The sequence below is a fragment of the Clytia hemisphaerica genome, unplaced genomic scaffold (assembly GCF_902728285.1).
Source record: "Clytia hemisphaerica strain Z4C2 unplaced genomic scaffold, Clytia hemisphaerica genome assembly, whole genome shotgun sequence".
Taxonomy (NCBI): domain Eukaryota; kingdom Metazoa; phylum Cnidaria; class Hydrozoa; order Leptothecata; family Clytiidae; genus Clytia; species Clytia hemisphaerica.
In genome coordinates, this window is record NW_027104580.1 from 386,253 (window position 1) to 407,024 (window position 20,772).

At 36.2% G+C, this 20,772-nt stretch overlaps 1 protein-coding gene across 1 annotated transcript; it reads right to left on the reverse strand.

Moving 5' to 3' along the window:
* Positions 1-1,871: 1,871 nt before the first annotated feature.
* LOC136823557 (patched domain-containing protein 3-like) lies at positions 1,872-17,051 on the reverse strand. Its single transcript, XM_067079744.1, has 21 exons — positions 16,848-17,051; positions 16,137-16,383; positions 15,336-15,418; positions 14,672-14,782; positions 13,894-14,041; positions 13,007-13,104; positions 12,462-12,582; positions 11,839-11,962; positions 11,366-11,481; positions 10,569-10,674; positions 10,403-10,469; positions 9,135-9,270; positions 8,642-8,779; positions 8,222-8,420; positions 7,502-7,617; positions 6,926-7,099; positions 5,929-6,054; positions 4,949-5,096; positions 4,464-4,585; positions 3,884-4,115; positions 1,872-2,625 (listed from the first exon to the last, which is right to left on the reverse strand). Exons 1-21 carry the CDS (start codon positions 16,970-16,972, stop codon positions 2,582-2,584), a joined length of 2,781 nt encoding a protein of 926 aa, XP_066935845.1. The 5' UTR covers positions 16,973-17,051; the 3' UTR covers positions 1,872-2,581.
* Positions 17,052-20,772: the final 3,721 nt, after the last annotated feature.

A 20,772-nucleotide genomic window follows, 5' to 3' on the forward strand; every position in this document is an offset into this window, starting at 1 on the left:
TTGAAGCTGGCTTAAAAAAGCGATCAAACAAAAAAAAAAGAAATCTCTTCAACGTTTAAGTCTAACCTTCCCCTGGTGTCTTATCTTTTAACCATATTTGGATCGTGTACTGCCCCCCCCCCCGTGACAACGTGTTTTGTTTTCTCGCTTCGCTCGCGTTAAATATGCTGTCCAGTTTAAATGACAATTTTTAAGGAAAAAGTGGGAAGGTCACAAAGAATAGTGCAACTCTTTGTTTTTTATCAGATCGAAAAAAAATTGGACAATTCTAAGTTGCTTTTTTAAACCCTTGGCATAACTTTTCGAATTTATAAACATAAAAAATGACGCACACACTTTATTATGGGGCGCCATTGTGGACAATATAATTATAAAAATTTCGTCGGTTCCGAAACTTTGATAGGCAAATTCTGTCTTGCCCAGCCAACGAAACAAACGGCTCGATCGTTGCAATATTGCTTCTGCAATTGGGTGGTCCTCTATATTCTCCTCCTCAACATCCACCTCTGCTTTCAATAGGTTTTCATTGATGAAGTTCAATACGTTGAAGTAATCTTCACACTTTGATAGAGAATTTTCAAGAAAATCAATATTATTATCTGGTCCAAGGTTCGTGATTTCTTGAGTAAAAGTGTCAAGGTTCTGTAAAAAGATTTCAAATTCTTCAGTTATATTTTCTGATTACTGATTACATAGCTATAACATAATCTTTATTTGTTTGCGAAAAGTACCCGGAGAGGTTGAGTAAAGATCGGGAATCGGGAAAACTCCGCGCAATGCATTATGTGATGAATATTTTGAAACTGAACAAAGATGAACAAATCATAGCATTATCACATTTGAGAGTTTATTATGTATATCAAATAGAGAGGATTTGTTTTTAGACTCAGCATATATATATTTCAAACTTAGAATAAATATTTGAAAGTTTAGAATATAATGTAAAAAATGACCACGGAAATGAAGTTTAGCATATATTATTCGAGCTTCGAATATTGTCCACAATGGCGCCCCATACTTTTTAACATAACGACGACTTGAATATTTTTATAAGAAGAAAGAAGTGAACTAATTTTTTCTTATGCTTGATATATATCGCCCTTTGAATGCTGTTGTTGTCCACAAACTGTTTGATTTTCATGTTTTGATTTACTTTTGAAATATTCTTTTCTATAAAATGAAATTGTTTTGTTTTGAAAAGAACTCGAATGTCATTAATAAATACGATCGTTAAATACATTCGAAAACATTTAAATCAAAAGAAGAGAGAAAAGGGCAACTCTGGGCAGAAATTAACATTACTAAAATGTAGATGGGCCTTAAATTTCAAAACAAAGGCTGAATAAAGTCTAAACCAAGCTCTATCCGATCTTTTGCAAATGGCGCGAATCCAATAGAACGAACTTGTGGAGCAAGAGACTAAAAGTCATAATTTTAAAACACAAACAAAGCGAAAACGAAAGTGGTGACACACAGACACACAAAGCACCGCTATTAATATATAGATGTTCAATCTTTGTTTGATAATATGTTGAACTTTGAAAGGAAATACGAATGTCAAAACAATTGAGCTCAAGACCCGGTAGGATTTTATCAGTCAGTGGGAATAAAAATAACGGATCAAAACTAGATAGGGATTGATATTCTCATGTTTTTTGTGGCTTGGGATTTGAATTCCATCGTTTTCTAGCCAGAAAATTCAGTGGAGATGAAAAAATAACACAATATTTTGCAGTGAGGTTGTTTTCAGCGGGGACAAAAACTAGAGTATAATTTTCCATTGGGGACGACCTTTTTGCCAATTTTTCAAGCGGGAAAGGTTCCCAGTGGGTCTGTGAGAAAGGGGTGCAATTGACAGGAGACAAGCATCATTGTAGGTTAAAAGATTTTATCAATTAATTCTTTCAGTATAAAATAAATTTCGATTTTAATATTGTTGCATATTATTCCAAGCAAAATTTTTGTGTCCTTGAAAATTCTTTCGATTAATAAAAAAATATTACAAATATGTGCAGTCCATAATCAAACACCATTAAAAACCAGTTTTGGTTGATTCAACCAGTATTCTCTCCTGAAACTGTTAAACTGAGAAATTTAATTCTGATGAAAAGTTGGTGTATTTGATCATTAATTTCGTACCTAAATTATTGGATGGCTCATGAAAAAACTTGGTGGGATGTAAGAAATATTTAAGAATGTTATACACGTTTTTTTATAAGAACAAACTTTATAAGAATATAAGGCTTCGATGGCCAAAATGTTAAGAACATTTTAAGGCTTTGCGGACTCTAAAATACACGATTTCTTAAAGGAAAATTGGCAAAAATACTCAAAAAATGGTGAGAATAAGAGCATGTTAAGAACATTTTTAGGCAAACAATCAAAAAGTTAGGAGCATCCTAAGGCTTCAAAAATTTTGGATGTTCTTATAAGAAAAAACGTTTACGTTATTTATTAAAATCTAACTTTAAAAAATGAATAAAAGCATGTTATTAAAACTAGGTCATGCATCTTCTCCTTGGGAACTCTTTCATGTAAATATCAACACCATCAAACCAGAATTGCTTGCACACCTTTGATATTAAGATGTTACGTAATTCAAGTTTTCAATGCCGATATTTCCATCTAAAACAAGAAAAGTGTGGTATTGTTAAAATTATGAAAAAAGAATCCAAACTAATGATTTACAAAACGAACATGCTAAAAAAATTTTTGGTCCAACCAATATCAATAGCGCACCGCGCTGAATCTAAAAATAGATTGTGTTTTGACATAATCATTACTCTCGATGTGTTTGTACGAGTTCCAATCCCATCAACCTTTGCGTTAATCTCTTTTGCACGTTAATTGCATCATTTGACAAAAGATATATAACAACTTGCACGTATCTTTAATTGAGCCGCATTGAATTGTGGGATTGCAACTCGTACAAATGTCAAAAAAAGTGAAAAGTAATAATTATGACGTACGCGTTGCGGAGTGCTATTGAATATCGTCTAATGTTCTAATGACTATGATCCAATGCATATATCAAACGCCAACTTTCGCCTTATTCCTCACTCGACCCTCCCTCTTCACTCATTTAAAATTTTAAAACTAACTTTGGAAATTTTATCTTCAGTAGTTACGCAGTGCAAAAACGCAAAGGTATTACTTTTAATATTACCTGTCTCCGGGAAGAGATCAAGTAAAAATTATTTTTTAGCCAGTGAGGATAGAATGAAAGAGGTAAGTGGCAAAAAGGATTGAAAGTGTTTTGTGCAGGATTCACAGATTTCAATTATTTTATTAAGATTTGAAATGCAGATTGGGATTTTAAGATTGCAACCGTGAAAGTTTTAGTGGAAGTTGGACGTCATTTTTGATTGAAATTTCAGGATAATTTTGTTATAGGGAGGTAGGGAGTATGGAACACGGCTTGTATTATCTGATTAAAAATTTTTCAATTGCATAGCATATTTAAACATTTGATTAAGGAGTGTAATTTTACCTTGATGCGTTTAATGAAGTTTTAAGAAATCCAGCGATGTTTAGTCACAGCTTACACTGTGGATTTAATTCTTTCTGATATGATTTTTTTTTAGTTTTAATTCTCATATTAGTTTTGTTAGTAAAATTTAAAGTGCTCAAAAGTTAAAGTAAAGTGTTAAAAATTTTAAAAGGTTAGATTAGTGGATTAGATATTAACAATGGAGAATGATGAACCAAGATTGCATCACCTGAAAATTTAGATGAAAATTTATCAACAATGAACAATTTATGGCATTATTTATGATTAAAGAAAAATTTATATTGCAAAAATTTGCCCTGGGGACATTATCTACTATTTTCCTAAAATTATCAATGGAAATTCCACTGTATAAAATTAGAAAAAAAGTCGTACCTTCTTTTCCTTCACTGCAAGATTTATATTCAACATGAACTTTATTTTTCTTTGGTGTACTATCACCCTCCGTCGTTGAAGATGTACTTGAGTTTGAGCACTCCTCCTCGTTTGCTTTCTCTGGTGTCGGTGATTCAGTTTCGAGGTAAGCACGTGGTCCAATGATGGAGAGCAATACAGGAAGAAATACAAGACCGTGGAAGAGACCAATTGACACCACCAGGAAGAAAACCTTTAAATTGGAAGTGGCATTTACTAAATTCGAAATTCATAACATAGGACAATTTCAATTTGGAGTTTGGTCCATAGGATTTCTTCAGACACCCCTGTCTCAGTGACCCAGTGACCTTTTAAAATACACCCGGCGTAACTATGAAACAGTAAAATTTCCCCGGATCTTGACTTTGAGTTCTCAAAATCTAACTAGGGGTTAAATATTATTATCTCGATTTTCAGGGACATGACTTTCACTTTCAAGCATTTGCGAGTCTAGTTTGATTTTCCTCGAATCCAATTTATAAAAGTTTGCAAAATCTCATTTCACTCTTTGAGTTGGCTGCTGGATTGAAATACTACTTACTTTGAAAAAGGTTTGAAAAGCATATGATTTTGAACCAGCCAAAAGACAGAAGGCTAAGAAAGTACTAATGCCACCGTTCAAAACTGCCGGTCCGATCTCTGATATGGCTGTCAATGCACGATCTTAAAAAAGAATAAAATCAATTTTACTTTTATTTTGTTTCACAGGTAGAAAGTTATCAGATGCCCCTGAGACGCCAAAGTTAGTCTTCTGTAAAATGCAAATGAGAATCTTACATTCTTTGTGTAGGTACACCTCTGTCTCCTGGCAACGATGTGGGAACTTTATCATACAGTATAATACTGTATAAAGAAGTAAGATATCTAAGGGGAACGACTAGGTTTTTACGTTGGAGATTTCTATTTCTAATGCTTTTAACCTAAAGTATCCGATGCATGATTGGTGGTTCTATATAGTGGTGTTATATTTTGATTTTTCTCCAAAACTTAGAAGAGATCTTGCTGGTTTTTAGCAATTATTTTTACCATTCCGTGTTCCTTTTCGTGCAGCCATGAAGGCATGTCCAATATGTCCAGAATAATCAACAGCAAATCCAAGTGAAATGACAAGAATGGTTGAAATGATCATGTCAATACTCAAGTCCCAATAATACATGTAACCACATATGTTTGTCTATATAAACAGAAAGATAGCGTTAACATTTTCAGTGTTTTAAGCTTCATTATGAACATCAAGGGAAGAAAGAATTTTAGAAAGAAGTTTATTGAAATCACACAGCTTTGAACCTCAGATAAGTCCACTTGTCTATGTTGTAAACTTTCGTTTATTAGAATGAAGGCGCAGTAGTGTAGTGGTTATCAATCTTGGCTGCCGTCCAGGAGGTCGGGGTTCGATTCCCGCTCGGTGCTGTGATTCACTTGGCAAGTGAATGTACCTTCGCCCGGGCCAACCCATGCCATGTGAGGGGAATTGGGTAGACAAAAACTCAAGAAGCCTGTCGGTGACTGTGCTAGGTATCGATTCCACAATCCATCGTGGATGAGGTGAGAGTGCGCTGGCCTTGTTCCCTTGTGGTTCACGCTGGACTTAACGCATCCAAAAACTGTGTGTCAGTGTCTCGCAAGCTGGTCGCAGTATAAACCATCGCGTAGACGGTTCTATTGAGACGACTCCTAGACCGCTCAATACGGAACCGGGTGTCCTCTGCAAAGAGCAGCCAGTCATCATCATCATTAGAATGAAGTAGTTCGATTTTTGTCTTGTGAAGTTGTTTTTAAAGTGCTACATGCACTTACCAGACATTAACTTGTACCCCAATTTAATGTCCAAAAACTTTTTTCATATAATTCTCCGTTTTGGTATAGAGACCAATAAGAAGCTTATAATTCTATCGATGAGACGTTTCAAACTTTTCTTTAATTTGTGAATTCTTGAATAGAATTAACGACTCGCCAGACTTTCTATATAAGTTTGTATGTTCATAAATGGGGAAATAACAACTCACCAGACTGAAGCCAACACACATCAAGACCATCAGACACGTCCATAAGTTGGCAATCAAGAAGAGAGTTACCAGAAACACACATACACCGGCTAATATCAGGTTTCGGAATAATTCTTCACCAACAATCTTTAATAAGAGAAATATGTTTAGATTACAGTTTGAGTTCGAGTCATGTTGAGTTTTCGTCAAGCGGGGTCTAAGTTTTTAAAGGAATATTGTGTCAGCCACCCCGTCAACCACAACCTTTCGAGGGTTACAGGTTCGAGTTGTGGGGTCCGATTGATTATGTCGGCACACCAAAGGGAGACTACCATTACTCTTTGATGGTAGTACTCTTAGGGGCTGAGTTATGTCTTGTATGCACATCGGCGTATAGTCTTTTTTCGTTTGATCATGAAAGTATAGTCCTTGAAGAGTCAGAAAACGTGTGTGGCGTTATTTGGATCAGGCACAAAAAAAACTTTAAACATAGACATATTATATACCAATCGATCACAAATTGTATGCTGATTAAGAAAAATGTCAGAACCATGGTCTGAAAATTTCGTTATCTGGAGATAACGAAGTACTTACGTTTTCTAAGTTTTGAAAACAAAAGCAAGAGGGCTAAAAAGGGTTGAAAATCTAAAATGCGCCATTATGGAAATTTGTGCCTGATCCAAATAACGCCACACACGTTTTCTGACTCTTCAAGGACTATACTTTCATGATCAAAAGAAATTAAATGACTATACGCCGATGCGCATACGGGACCTAACCCAGCCCCTAGAGTATAGTGGAAATCGGCTCTCTCCTTAGTACTTTAGTGCATGTGGACGGTCTCATTTCAATGAAAGAAAGATGTAACAGAACTAAATCCACAAACCACGGAATGTAGAACTTTTCAATGGGAAAAAGCCTTTTAAAGCGTTTAAGCGTTTACCCTATCAAGTCCTACCAAATCCTACCATTGAGATTCACTTTTAGCCCTTCGGGCTTATACTTTACTGGTGTTTACCCTATTAGTTTGCCATCGTATATATTCATCACCAAATACAAATGCTGTTTTGGAAAATGTCGTTTTGGAAGATTGGAAAGAAACAGAGGTCGCCTTTTGACGGATGTTATCCATCGCTTCTATTTGTTTCTTCGTTTCCATGATGTTCTTATGTGACATCAAGAATCTAGTGCCCTAGAGTTGAAGAGGAATGTCATTAAATTAAGAAAGATATTAGATTCCAGATGTCTCTATTTCCTGGGTGACAAGGTTGAAGTGACCGTTATCTCTGGAGCCGAGAGGGGCTATTTTCTTAAAATTTTTAACAAATCTTTGTCCAAGTTCTCGGAAATTACGACCCTTGAGGAAGGAGTTCTCAATCTTGATTTCGAAACGAGTTGGCATTTGTAATCCTTAGAAAATTTTTCGAGGTATGAAAAAGGTAAGATCATCGGCACCAAGTTTGCCCAGGTGTCAGACCCTAAAATATTTTCTTGAAACTCTCAGATTTAGATAAAAAATCCATTGATGGGAGTATCCCAAATTTTCTTTCTTAAAGACAAAATTTTATCAATGGTGGATAAAACAATAACTGACTTTGATTTCCATAGTATTGTTGTTATAATCAAAACTTGATTTGTATGCAAGTCCATCCCCATCGAGAAATTGTCGAAGATTATCGTAGAAAAATGTCTCATTTGATACAATGTTCTCTATAAAGAAAGAGTAATAATGATTTGAAGTACAGGGTTTTATCAACATCCATCCATCTAACAAGATTTCGACGTTGTGAACGTTATATGAACGTAAAAATGATGCCTTGAGTAGTCTAAGAATGACTGTACAATAGTACTAGATGTGAAATCCAGAGAGTCTCCCGAGCATTGAATTTAAAACTAGAAGGACCGGCAAGAAATCTTCCAAAGTAAGGAAACGTGAAGCCTTAAGATTTGCGCTGCTTTCGGAATGACTGATTTAAAATATAGCACTTTCTTTTGTTTTCACGCGGATTATTTTTCGAAATCGGGCGATAAATTTTACTTTTGATTGGCCTTTGTGTAAAAACCACGGAGGTCACGCGTTCTGGATGGGAAATAAGTTGCTTCATTTTCCATCCAAGAATTTCAACTCTTGATCCTTAACGGCTTATCCTGAGTTGGGTCTGAAATGGTGCCAAAATTCAAGATCGGTAAATCTAAATAGACGTACTGCTCCAAAGCAATCATAGTAAGAATAACATAGTTGTTATAATAATAATGGTAAGAAAGCTGATCAAAATGAAACCTCCCTAATATATCCTTCTGTAAAAGACCTTACCGTTTGTCAAATAAGTCTTTTTCACAGGGTCGTTCTTCAGGTGTGTGATGAAGTGATCGTACCAACTCACGACTGAAGATTCTTGTATCGTACTGTCCCATCTCATCTTGTCGTATAACGCGTGTAGATTTTTTTGTTCGGCAAAATAGTCAACTTTGCCAACGTAAACAGCTGTTTTGGCACCATGAGATGGGAAAAACTTAAATCGAGATTCGAGATAAAACCGTCACCAAATATGACAATTTAACAGAAATCAAGAAGAGAGTTAGAATATCCAAAAGGAATAACATAGAAATTTTTAGAGAAACTATGGGAAAAATATTGTCCCAAAATTAAAAAGAGGTTTGTCGACTATACCACTTTTCGATTTTATTAAGGGCTAATGGACTGGGTTCGAGTTTGGTATTTCTCATATCTTACCTGTCGAAAATTTTGTCTGAAAAGAAACTCATCGCTGTCTCTCGGTAAGAACCAATCAGGATCGAAGTTTTGGTCCAGCTGTAGGATACCATATAACCCAAAACCAAACAGTGTTCCAGTTAGAAGCACTACTATTACCTATGGGTGTAAAAATAAAAAGATTGATTGAAAGTATGCTTGAAACATTGAAAAAGTATGTCTTTTTCACACCCCTGTATCAGTGACCCAGTTAAATCCGCCCCAGTGGATGATCCGGTGAAGAAAATTTGCCAAAAATGGAGCCCCGGTAAGATACAAGGAAAGCCGGTCAAAATAAATTGAAATTCTCAACCTTTATTAAAATTGTGAAAATTATGACCTTACCCCGGTCAATATAATCGTATTTAGTTATGCATGGGAAAATGCAAATCATGCAAATCTACAAGTAGTTAAAAGTTACGTCAATCTAAAAAACTGAATTCAAGATTCACGCAGCTGGAAGAATAGCTTTTACCTTTCCAGGGATGGTTAGAAGTATCTTTCCAAATCGTTTTAAAACATCATTCAAGAAACGTTTATTTGAGCATGCCATTGGTTGCCAATCTTCCGGTAGACGATAACAACAACACGCATCTCTATTCATTTCTTGTCTATGGAGAAAAGTAATTAACTCAAAACAATGTTCCAATGAATATACACCCTTAGCACGGCGTGGTCAGCCTTTGAGGAGACTGGTAATATATTTTTTCGACGACAGTATCAAAAAAGACAATCGTAGGAACGCTCGAGTGATGAAAAATGTAAGTTACTTTAATCGTAGAAATTTTAGCGAGACTAATTTTAGCGCATATTAGCGAGTCAGGAAAATCTTGACTTTTTTTGGATTTATTTTAGCGAATCACGATTTCAAAAAATTTCGCGTGGATAAATTTTAGCGAATACTCGTATTACATTATTGATTGATATCGTTTTCTAGCATTTCTTTGCACTGAAACCCTATATATTGATAAAAATGTATCAAAGCAATATAACCAGAAATTTCGCGCGGATAAATTTTAGCGATCTGGCGATTCGGCGTGTTTTAGCGAGATTTATTTTAGCGAAAATAGGGAAAACTCGCTAAAACGCTAAAATTAGTCTCGCTAAAATTTTTACGATTAAAGTACCCTTACGTTGAAGTGATATGATAAAGTAAAGTCAATTTAAAATATTTCGTAATTCACTGCAGTCCAAGAGAAATGTTTTTCATATGGCATAGAGTTTTAGTAACCTTAGAAATGCCGTTCACCGAGAACAGATCTTCCTTGTTAATTCATTACTAGTCCCCTCAAAGACCGACCGCGCTGCTAAAGGGGTTGAAAGGTGTATTCATAAATATTATTGTATTGCATGAATACCATTGACTTAAAGTGAAGGCTGTTGTTTTGATTTACTGTAAGTCAGATTGGGTATATAAAGACAATACCCTCCTTAAATTACAATATAAATGCCGTTAAGCACACCAAATTTGACCCATCTTCAAATCGAAAAAAAACTCAAAACTGTCAAAAAAGAGAGCAGAACATAGGCCATTTCACAGTCGAAATGAATCATATGAATCACGAGTAATCAGGACTGATTGCGCCTTCGTAACGGTTTCCCGTTGGCTAGACGAAAAAACATCCAAAAATTTAGACCAACGGAAAGTCGTTATCACAGCGCGGTGGTCCTGATTACCCATGATTCCTTTCGATTATGATAATGAGATCGTTTTGTAATATCTGCAGTTGGTTTAATTCAAACCTTTTAGCATCAATGGTCAGAAAAGCCACGAAGAAAGTTGCCGCGTAAATGTACAACATCAAGATACCTAAAAACGAGAATTGAATGTCGTTTGAAAATACAATCCCAGATAATGTGGTGATAAAGCTCAATTTTTTATGAAAGTCATTTAATGAGAGTTTCTTACCAACTCCAGCATAAATACAAAAGGACCTCAATGCAGGTAAAACAGTCGTTGCACCAATCAAAAAAGCGCAAATATCTGTAAATGACGTCACTGTTATTGCCACACCCTAAACGAGAAAACGGAAACATAAGTGTTAGGACTTTTAGATTCCTTGAAGAGTTTTTGAAAGAGGAATTAACACATTTTTAGAAATAGACTCAAAGAGATAAGTAACAATAATGACTATATGTGATAGGCCATTTAATAACGTCAAAATAAAGTTGTTCTAACGCGTTATAGTGTCCATAACATCCCATACTAGACTTTAGATGAATACTAAAACGACTTAAACGTAAGAGCAAAAGAATAGCAATTGGACAGTTTCAATGGTTTGTATGTGTATTTAGCCTTTGTTCCTATCGTTGTTTGAAAATGTGTGCCGGAATTTTGCTTTCGAATGTCATCATCATCCTTTGATCTAGGTCCGAGAGGAACAAACAATAACCCTCTCTCCACAGTTCACGATCAGCCATTACTCTTCTGAGCTCTAGCGTTTCCAGGCCTGTTTCCCGCTTTAAAGTGTCGAGAAACGTTCGTTTTGTCAAACTTTTAGGACTAAAAGGACACCAAAGTAAAAGATCTTAGATTACTTCATGTTTTGAACGAAAACAATGCCCTGCAAAAGCAAGCATCCTACTTGTTAAAACATTAGAAAAAATGTACCGTAAGGTAACAAGAAGAAGAATTTATGAGTTGCTGTCGGTGTTGCCGTTTAGGGATTTCGATGTTAGTGGAAAGATAGTATTTCGGTCACTTACCGCGTGTTTCATTGTTCTTGAGATTTTCTCAGGAACACTTTCTTGAATTTTTGTCGGTTCCATGCATACATTGTCCCAAGTTTGGATGATCACGAATAAATCGTCAACACCAATTCCTAGAAGCAAAGGAGAAAATTATTTCTAAAAATTCAAACATGGCAAGACTTTAACCAATAAATTGGAAACGATATTTGGACTAGCAACACACGCACTTGATATTATCGTGTCTGGTGTTAGATAATTGCAAAAACAGGTGTTTTATTTAGCGGCTGATAAGTTTTGAATGTTTTTGCCAGTCAAATATTATGCGGGTTTACCCCTCAAGAATTAAACACTCGATGTATCTCAAAATTGAGGAGTCCTAAAATCAATGCCTGTTTCAACTATCGTTGGACAGATAAGCAGAAAGCCTTTATTAAGATGTTGGGCACAGTATAACGCTTCAGAAGTACATTAAAGAATTAGATACTTACCTAGCATAAGGAATGGTAATATAGAATGCACAGGCCCGTATATTACTCCAGCTCCAGCACATAATCCCATGGCAACAGCAAAAGCTAAACCAACCATGATGATACCCACAGCTGCTAACCAAACCTAAAATTTTGATAAACATGACGTAATCGTTAGACTTTGGATGTTATTCGTGTCGGATTGCGAAAAAAAATGTTTGAAGAAAGATTTAAGCCTATAATATGTTCTTTATACCAACAAAAAGGAGGCGTAGGAGTGTAGACGCAGTAGCGTAGTGGTTTTCAATTTTGACTGTCGTCCAGGAGGTCGCTCGGGCAAACCCACGCCATGTGAGATGAATTGGGTAGGTAGACAGAAATTCAAGAAGCCTATCGGTGACTGTGCTAGGCATCGATTCCACAATACATCGTGGATGAGGTAATGCACTGGCCTTGTTCCTTAGTGGTTCACGCCGGGTTAACTTGATCCGAAAAACTATGTCTCAGTGCCTCGCAAGCAGGCAGGGAGTATGAGCTACATCGTAAGACGGTTCAAACGAGACGACTCCTAGACTGCTTAATACAGAACCGGGCATCCTCTGAAAAGAGAAGCCATTATATCAACACAAGAAATGACTTGTTACCTTATGTTTTAGCCTCGAGAATTTTCCCAATTGAAAAGCAACATATGTGATGATAAGGGCGTATCCGGAAAACAATAAACCGTAATCATTTCCAATTGCATCTAGACCGGCTTTGACAAAGCTAAGGAAGAAAAAAATCTTTAAATATATACAGTAAAAACCTTTCATTACCACATCCCTCGAAACAAGCATCACTATATCGCACTATCATAACAATAACATAGCAGACAAAGCTTTCTTATTCCTTCAAATTCGAGCAATTTCTCCAAAATATATTCTGCCAATGACAGAAATTTCTTATTAGAAAGCACCTTATTCGTTCATATAGAAGTTGAATTTGCCGAAGCCATGCCTAAATTATCATATTCTATACACATACACATGTTTTGTCTTTCCAGACTCATCAGTGCGGCTTGGGTAAGCGAGCATAGACTGTTGTTGTCACCAGAGTGCTCAAAACTTTAAGTCTCGCAGATTTGCATAATCACTTGTGGCGAGCGGACAGTAGCAGAGTTTGCTCCTCAGAGTCCAAATTAGAAAACTACCTTTCCAAGGTGCTATAAAATACTTCATATCCCGGGAACGACGTTTGACGGATAACAACTGCAAATTCTTTCTCCCATTGTGTACCATATTCATCTTTCTGTAAGAAAGGTAGGAATGGTGAGACCATTGAGTTTCAAGCCCGAAGGGCTAGCCCTTTCGCCTAGGCGAAACTTTAACTCTTCTCAGGCAAGAGAAATTGAAGCTACTTATTCCCCATCGAAAACGCACATAGAACGCGACGTAATCACGACGACGGATTGTATGTAGTGGTTCCTTTGTTTTGGAGGACTACATTTTTTGAAATCTAGTGATAGATTTTAGTTTCAATCCAGCCCTTGTGTAAAACCTAGGCGCGGACGTTCTGCATGGGAAATAATTTCCCATCCAAGAGTATCGCCTCTAGCCCTTCAGGCTTGAAACTCAATGGGTGAGATAGTGAAAGCCTCTCTGCAATGTATGGTTAAATAAAATTGGGGCGGATTAGCCAATACTTCAAATTGTGGTGGAGTCCTAATAATTTTTATAGGGTAGAATTCTTCATGTGGGATAACGAATCTTCCCAGCTGGCACACAACGTTGTTTCAACGTTCATCTAACGTTATATGGACGTTGTGAACGTTAAAAAAACGTTGAAACAACGTTGTGTGCCAGCTTGGTTTAGAAAGCCAATTGGTTTTGGATCCAGAACAGATCATTTTTCAAATCATTATCCAAACTAATGGGCCCTCTAAAGAGCCTGTTCTAGCACCGATGGAAGAAGAACGAATATTTGAATTATCACCACTCACTAAACCGGCTGTTTGGTCTGTGCGAGAAATTGCGGTAAATATATTAAACCTTTGGCTGGTATCCTTATCATCAGAGAAGGATGAAAGAATCCACTTACCCACATCCCAGTACTTTTATCCAAGACAACATCAAACTTTTGAAAGTACGTCATTCTGGCAACAGATGCTTGAACAATGTGTCGTGTTGAGTTTCTACTGATACCACTCAGGTAACTATCAATACTAATGTTACGATTTCGTATTGGACTATAAGAAAAAAAAATTGGATTCACGTTTTGTTGAATACATCTCTAGTCTAGCAAGCTAGACAACTAATTCAGACATAGTAGAAATAAAGCAAAAAGTAAAGGAGAGAACAATTTTATTTGATTATGTTTTGAGAGTTTGTTGTTACTTGATAAATTATTTGCTCGCTACGCAAGTTTCTGCGTAGCTAGCTGGGGATTCTATAAGGCTAAAACACCGGATTCTTACAGTCGTTTATAGCAAACTAAATCCCGTAGCAATAATCGTATTATCAAATAACGCCTACACTACTGTATTACACACAATATAAACGACTCCAGTCTAATACACCTCCTTCTCACAGACCCTCCGAGACCCCTCCCCAATGGAAAAATTGGTCAAAATATCGTCCCCGGGTGGAAAATTATCATCAAACTTTTGTCCCCACTGAAAAAAAATCAAATGAACCAATCCTCACTACAAAATGTATTTGTTCTAAACTCCATTATTCGACGCAAACGGTTATTTCTCATTTGGGATTGATCCAGACTGACAGAGGACAACAGTAAATAAACACTTTATATCGTCCTCAATTTCACGGTTCAAAACTGTGGGTTTTTTAAAAATCGTTCCAGTCACCAATCAACTTACCTTATGAGAGGATCTTCATTGACGATTCTCAAGATATCATCTTTAGTCATTGAATCTACAGCTGCTGCATCGAGACCTGGCCAAAGTTCGATAAGTGATTGTGTAGGTGTACTGAAAAAATGATCATATTCGTGAAAAAATAGCAAGAAGGATAATAAATGAAATATTTCGGAAGGAATAGTAGACTAGTAAACCACGTCGTTGTATTTCGCTGCAGATTAAACTTGCAATAGGGACTATTCCCGCGTTCCTGTGTCCAAGGAAAGACAGACGCTTTCTAGTCTAAAGGAATAGGGAAACCATTTACCATTTTTAGTGAGTATAAACTTCGTTTTTTTCCAGCACTTTTAAAGAGAATAAATACATAGGATAGTTCACCACGCCCGCCTTCATTACTAAGTTACCCGTTAAGCGGGAGGAGTTTCAAGTGTTACCCCTTTCTCTGTAACCTCTTTCTATTATTGTGTATAATGAGAAAGAGAGATCCTAAGCGAAAATAATGATAAGTTTAATTAGGTTATTGTTTCCGTGTGTTCTTAAAATCACCTATCAATAATTTTAATTGAAGCTCTATCTTTGAGTATCGAGCACTCTTTGTGTTGATTTTTTCACCAAACAAATAATGATATAAGTTAGTCCTTATGTAAGGGAAATTATATCTCACTCGAAACGTCTGTTCTTCCAATGAAGCGCTGAATTACTATCGTTTGCAAACATCCCTTGAACCATCTTATCAACGTTCAGCATCTACAATTAAAAAGTAGCTTATGAGACTTTTTATTTTATAAAAACAATGTTTTAAGAACAAAGAACAATGAGGCTCAAAATCGCCAAAAAATGAGATCAATTTAAGAACAATGCTGAACCTGGAATTACTCAATTTCAGGCAGTCAGTTCAAGTTAATTTCAGGCGTCAAAGTAGTAAAAATTACGCATGAAGCCTATAACACTTCAATTGTATCCTACAAATTAAATTCGGATAAGAATAATTTGAACCTTCAAAGTGCCAAAAAATAAGAACAGCAAAGCTTCAAAAAAAATTTACTGGTTTTATAATGATACAGAGCGGGACTATTCTCCGAACAGATTCTGATACTTCGCACATGACATGTAAACACTCTAAAGGACATGGCTCCATAAAAGAATCTACCAAGGCTGGTACACCACTTTGATATTTTCCATCCAAATTTGAGATGAATATTAAATCAGTTTTCAAGCGCGGCGATTGACTGAAGCAAAACAATCAAACATTAGATATTGGAACCCAGTCGCTTTCGTTTTAGTTTTCAAGCAAAAAAAACGCAGTTTTGATTTTTTTTTTGGCTGAACAGTTAGGTCCGGTCGTCACAACCGTTTGAAGCAGAGCGTGGTATTTGCGCAAAATGGATAAACTGTTATGAGATTGAATTGGGACAGAAAAACTTGTAAAGGATAAAACAGAAAAAAACATAATAAAAATCTATACCTGTTTTAGCCCATTAGGTGTCAACACATCTGAGCCTTTCAGTAGTATTTGAATATATCGTATCCTAGTCGGAAAGTGATCTCGGACCCAGTTCTGATCAGTAACATATTGAGAACTCTGTTCAACCCATAGTTTTTCACCACGACTTTCTTGTTCAAATCGAACCAAACCAGACAAACAAAGAAGGGCGAATATGAGAGTTACAGCAATGGTTTTTCCAGGGTGTGTTCCGACCAGCAGACCAAACCTATAAAATACATGAAGTTTTTCAATGAGCCGTCTTGTGCAAGCTGGCACTTAATGTTGCTTTGACGTTCATCAATCTACCGTTATATTGACGTTGTGAACGTTAGATAAACCCTTAAACAACGTTGCATGCCCGCTGGGGGCTTTAATGGAAAAAATGACCTCCCTTTTCGAGTTGACGGAGGCTGAAGGCAATTACCAAAGTTATTTTCCCATAACGTACTCTTCCATCACTCCTTGATCACTCTGTAGAAAGTTTTTATTCAGTTTTGTTTGTAGAGGGAACGGTTTATTTATATTCTGGGATAGAGAATTACAGTAAATAAGCACTTCTACTGTCCACGATTTTGCTGGTCAAAGAAAAATTAAAAAATTAAAAAGATTGTTCCAAACCAATTTGGATAGATGTACATGAACTCTTAAAAACTGTTGGATACAAGATTGAAAAGAAAATTTTAATCTTACCTTGAAAATCCTGTCTCAAGTGCTGTATTTACAAAATTCGTACAACGAACGATAAAATTTGATTTTTCTTCCGTGTTTTCTTTTTCTTGTGTTCCATTCTCTTCTGCCTCAGTTTTTTTATCCATATTCTATACTGTAGAATTATTTTTAGTACTATTTTATTAAGTCTCAAATCTCGACCATACTAGATTTTCCAGAAACTATAGAGAAACACAAAGAGCTTCCTAATAGAAATGGGAAATGTTTATGTAAAGGAGTACCCTTCAGTCCCGTTGGGTTTTTTTGAGACAAGTGAAACTATCAAAAAAAGAACAAAAATCAAACGTTTGAAATTTTTGACGTCGATTTTGCAATGCATTGAACTCATTTTGTTTTCCCAGCTGGCATACAACGTTGTTTCAACGTTCATCTAACGTTATATGGACGTTGTGAACATCTCGGAAACGTTGAAACAGTGTTGTGTGGGTAACGATACAGTATCTTGACAAATTTTGCTAAGGCCTCTTCTTTACAGAACCTCGATTCTTTCTTATTTGCTCTTACCAGTAGCGTGGTGGCAGGAGATGCAGGGGAGCAACTGTCCCCTCAGCGGCCAATTTTTTGGGGAGCACCAAAAGGTGCCTCCGACTCTAATTTCGGCACCCCTTTGTTTTTTCACACCTTAGAATAAGCAGTTTTTAGCTAAAAAGAGAAGAAAAAATACCGACAGATTTTCGTGTTTGTGCATCGATCGCCTGTTTCTTTTTCTACAACCATATATTACTTTAACAGCATCCAACTCTTTTGTTAAGTGTGGGTCAGCGCACCCTAGCCATTGTTTTTTTAAAGGTATCGCAAAAAATCAGCTACTCAGACTCGCCTATGCCCTAGAGACTGTGATTTCCTTCTAGCCGTTGAAAAATTGAGACAAAGATGTATCAATTCTAGATATTGTCCACAAATGGTGGATGACATCTTACAAGCTCATACCCTTCAGAGAAACATTACCCTTGCCGAACGTTTAGAAACCGAAGTTAATTCTGTCAGATGGGTTATCCTCTCAGTACAATCATGGTCAAAATCTATTGAGAATTTAGCTTTATTTCCTTGTTTTTCGAAATTTGGAGTTCGGGCGAAAAGTCGCTTTTGTTTTGAGCAAATTGATAAATTTATTCGAGTTTTTTCAATTCGGGAGGAGTTTATCGACTTTCAGGCTATATCCTGAGCCCTATTGGACCATTCTTGATTTTTTTCATCCTAAAATCCTAAGCTCCTAAGTTTTAAGTTTAGCGTTAAAACTCAGAATTAAAACTCTACCCTTCCAACCTAATTTAGAGCGCTTCCAAATCGTTTGTGGTTATAAGATTTCATAGGAATTTCCCTTTTTTCTCAAATATTACGACCATGATTGTACATTGTACATCATATGAAAAAACAGTTGAACGCTTCACTAGTCGTATCAACAGAACCCTCATTCATCATCAAATCAAACTTGATATTTTAAAATGTAACGGTTCTTCAATTGGTTGTCTCTTGTCCCCAGGGGGTACTAGGGTTGCGAGCTTACAGGAGGGGAACAGCCCGACTTTTGACCCTCGGACCCTTACCGGGACTAAAAAGGAGAAAACAAAAGAAACTTTTGTGAATTTTACGACCCTTACCGGAACAAATTTGACCAATTTTGACCAAATTTCGATCTTTTTAGGGTAAAAAGCAGAAATTTTCCTATTTCTCCTACCCTTAGTGAGACTGATATTTTCTGATTTTTCCGACCCTTAGCGGGACTTTTGAAATCCAAAAAAGGTACCCTTAAGGGCCATACATACCGTATTCTTCATTTGCCTAAGTACTACCCCGGGCTCTTGTCTCAAAACCATATCCAAAGTAACTTTCCACAAGTCTGTTCTCGACGTTGTGTTGTTTGCTCCAACGATATTCGTAACGAAAATAGTCATATTGAATCACCAAGCAATGATCGTAAGTTATCCTGTTACTTTAGACTAAACATTATTACTCTGAATATCCCCAGTGCCTCATTCCTCAATGTTAAAAGAACTGGAAAATTCATGAAATGCACCATTTCAATGTCTTCTGACATTACATCATGGACCCAACAGCTGATTGGTTGTAAGTGACGCAAAATCAGTCATTACGTCACTTGTGACCAATCAGCTGTTGGGTCTGTTGAAGACATTGCAATGGTGCATATCATGAATAAAAAGGTTACATCTCATTACTATTTCTTCACTGAGGTGCTGTTGAAGCTAATCAAATCTTATAAAACTTATCCAACAATTCTTTATCGTGTCCAGACTGTGCTATTTATTGTATTTCGTGCTCATGCTTATCACTCTATGTTGGTAAAACTACCACGAAATTCGATCAAAGGTTTAAAGAACATTTCCAAAAATCACCTACCTCGTCAGTTTCGGAACACTCAAAAACTTGTAGTGTTGGTAAAGAGAAAACTGATTTCTCAGTTCATTACCTTGGAAAACATGTACTCAAGAGGAAAGTACTCCTTGTCTGAAAGGGAATACTTATGGAATTAACGTTTAAGAGGTGTCTTGAATACCCAGAAAACGTTGAAGAGTTAATTTGATAGATTGATTATCTTGATTTTGTCTTTGGTATTTTGTCTCATTTTACAATTTTACTTACAGTTTTAATAACATAATTTCTATTTATTTTTAGAACACTAAATAATTACTATGTCGATATTAATATATCGAAACATGTTCAACAATAAAAATTAACATTGCCTCGGTCAAGTTCATTCGACTATGTCTTGCTATTGACTTATTATATATTACTGTACTTTAAATAGGGGGTGCGAAAACTCAAACTTTGAAGAATGCTTCCCCATTTGATCGACCCACCACACTACTGGTTCTTACAGTACAAAGTTTTTTTATAAGAACATCCAAAATCTTTGAAGCCTTCGGATGTTCTTAACATCTCCGTCACTTTTTATGGATTTTTTTCAATTTTCTGAGATTTCAGGTGTTTTAGAGTCCGCAAAGCCTTAAGATGTTCTAAACTTGTTCTTAACAGTTCATCAAAGCCTGATGTTCTTATATAGCTTGTTATTATAAAAAACGTGTATTCTGTTCTCTTGAAATCGGCTTACAATTCGCATGAGCATCGCTCTCCCAGTGTCGTTCGAGTGTCATGGTATACGCCATGGCTTGGCAGCTCGCGTCTGTCAAGTTGCAGTGTCTGTCAGCGCCGTGATTCCTACTCACTGGAAAAAATTTTCGATTTCAGAGGTTGGAAATTTAATAATTTGGGTTGGAAATTACGGTTTTATAATTGAAGGTAAGCTGATTTGGAAAACGTAAATTACCCATAGGTTTTGTAGAATAAACCTATGCCCTGGAAAAATCAAGTGAAAAAACCCATGTAGAAATGACAATTTTACAAGGCTTGTTGGAAAACATGACTTTTTGGGTGGGAAATTTTTATTTCCCAAACAGTTTGGGAATTGAAAAAAAGGCCAAAAATCGATGTGAAAATACATATTTTTGTAAATTTGATACCTCGGGTTGAAAACTAGACTTTCTGGGTTGGAAATTTGTGTTACTCCCAAACAGTTTGGAAAACGTTAAAAATCCATGTGGAAATTACATTTTTGTGAAATTGAAACTCTTTCGATTGGAAAACTAGACTTTTTGGGTTGAAAATTTGTGTTTCTCCAAACAGTTTGGAAAACGTTAAAAATCCATGTAGAAATTACGTTTTTTTAACCATTTTCTGCACATATCCTTTGAGAAAACCACAAGCGATTTTCGCTCAAAACTGTTTTAATGTATAGCTTACCTACATATTAGGCTATAATGTGAGCAGTCAAGCTGTAAGTTTCCCTCAGGCGAGGCGTCCCATCGGAGCAGCCTCGGCCAATCGCAGTGAGTTCGCACAGTGAAGCACATAGGTTACTTGTGTCATA

Bases quoted from the DNA above. Each gene is read 5' to 3' on its own strand.
- LOC136823557 (XM_067079744.1), bottom strand. From the start codon at position 16,972: ATGGATAAAAAAACTGAGGCAGAAGAGAATGGAACACAAGAAAAAGAA. The intron at 7,100-7,501 runs GTCAGTTATTGT...CTTCAACTCTAG, and splicing joins ACAATACTATGGAAATCAAA to GGCACTAGATTCTTGATGTC. The intron at 4,586-4,948 runs GTAAAAATAATT...TTCTTTTTTAAG, and splicing joins ACGAAAAGGAACACGGAATG to ATCGTGCATTGACAGCCATA.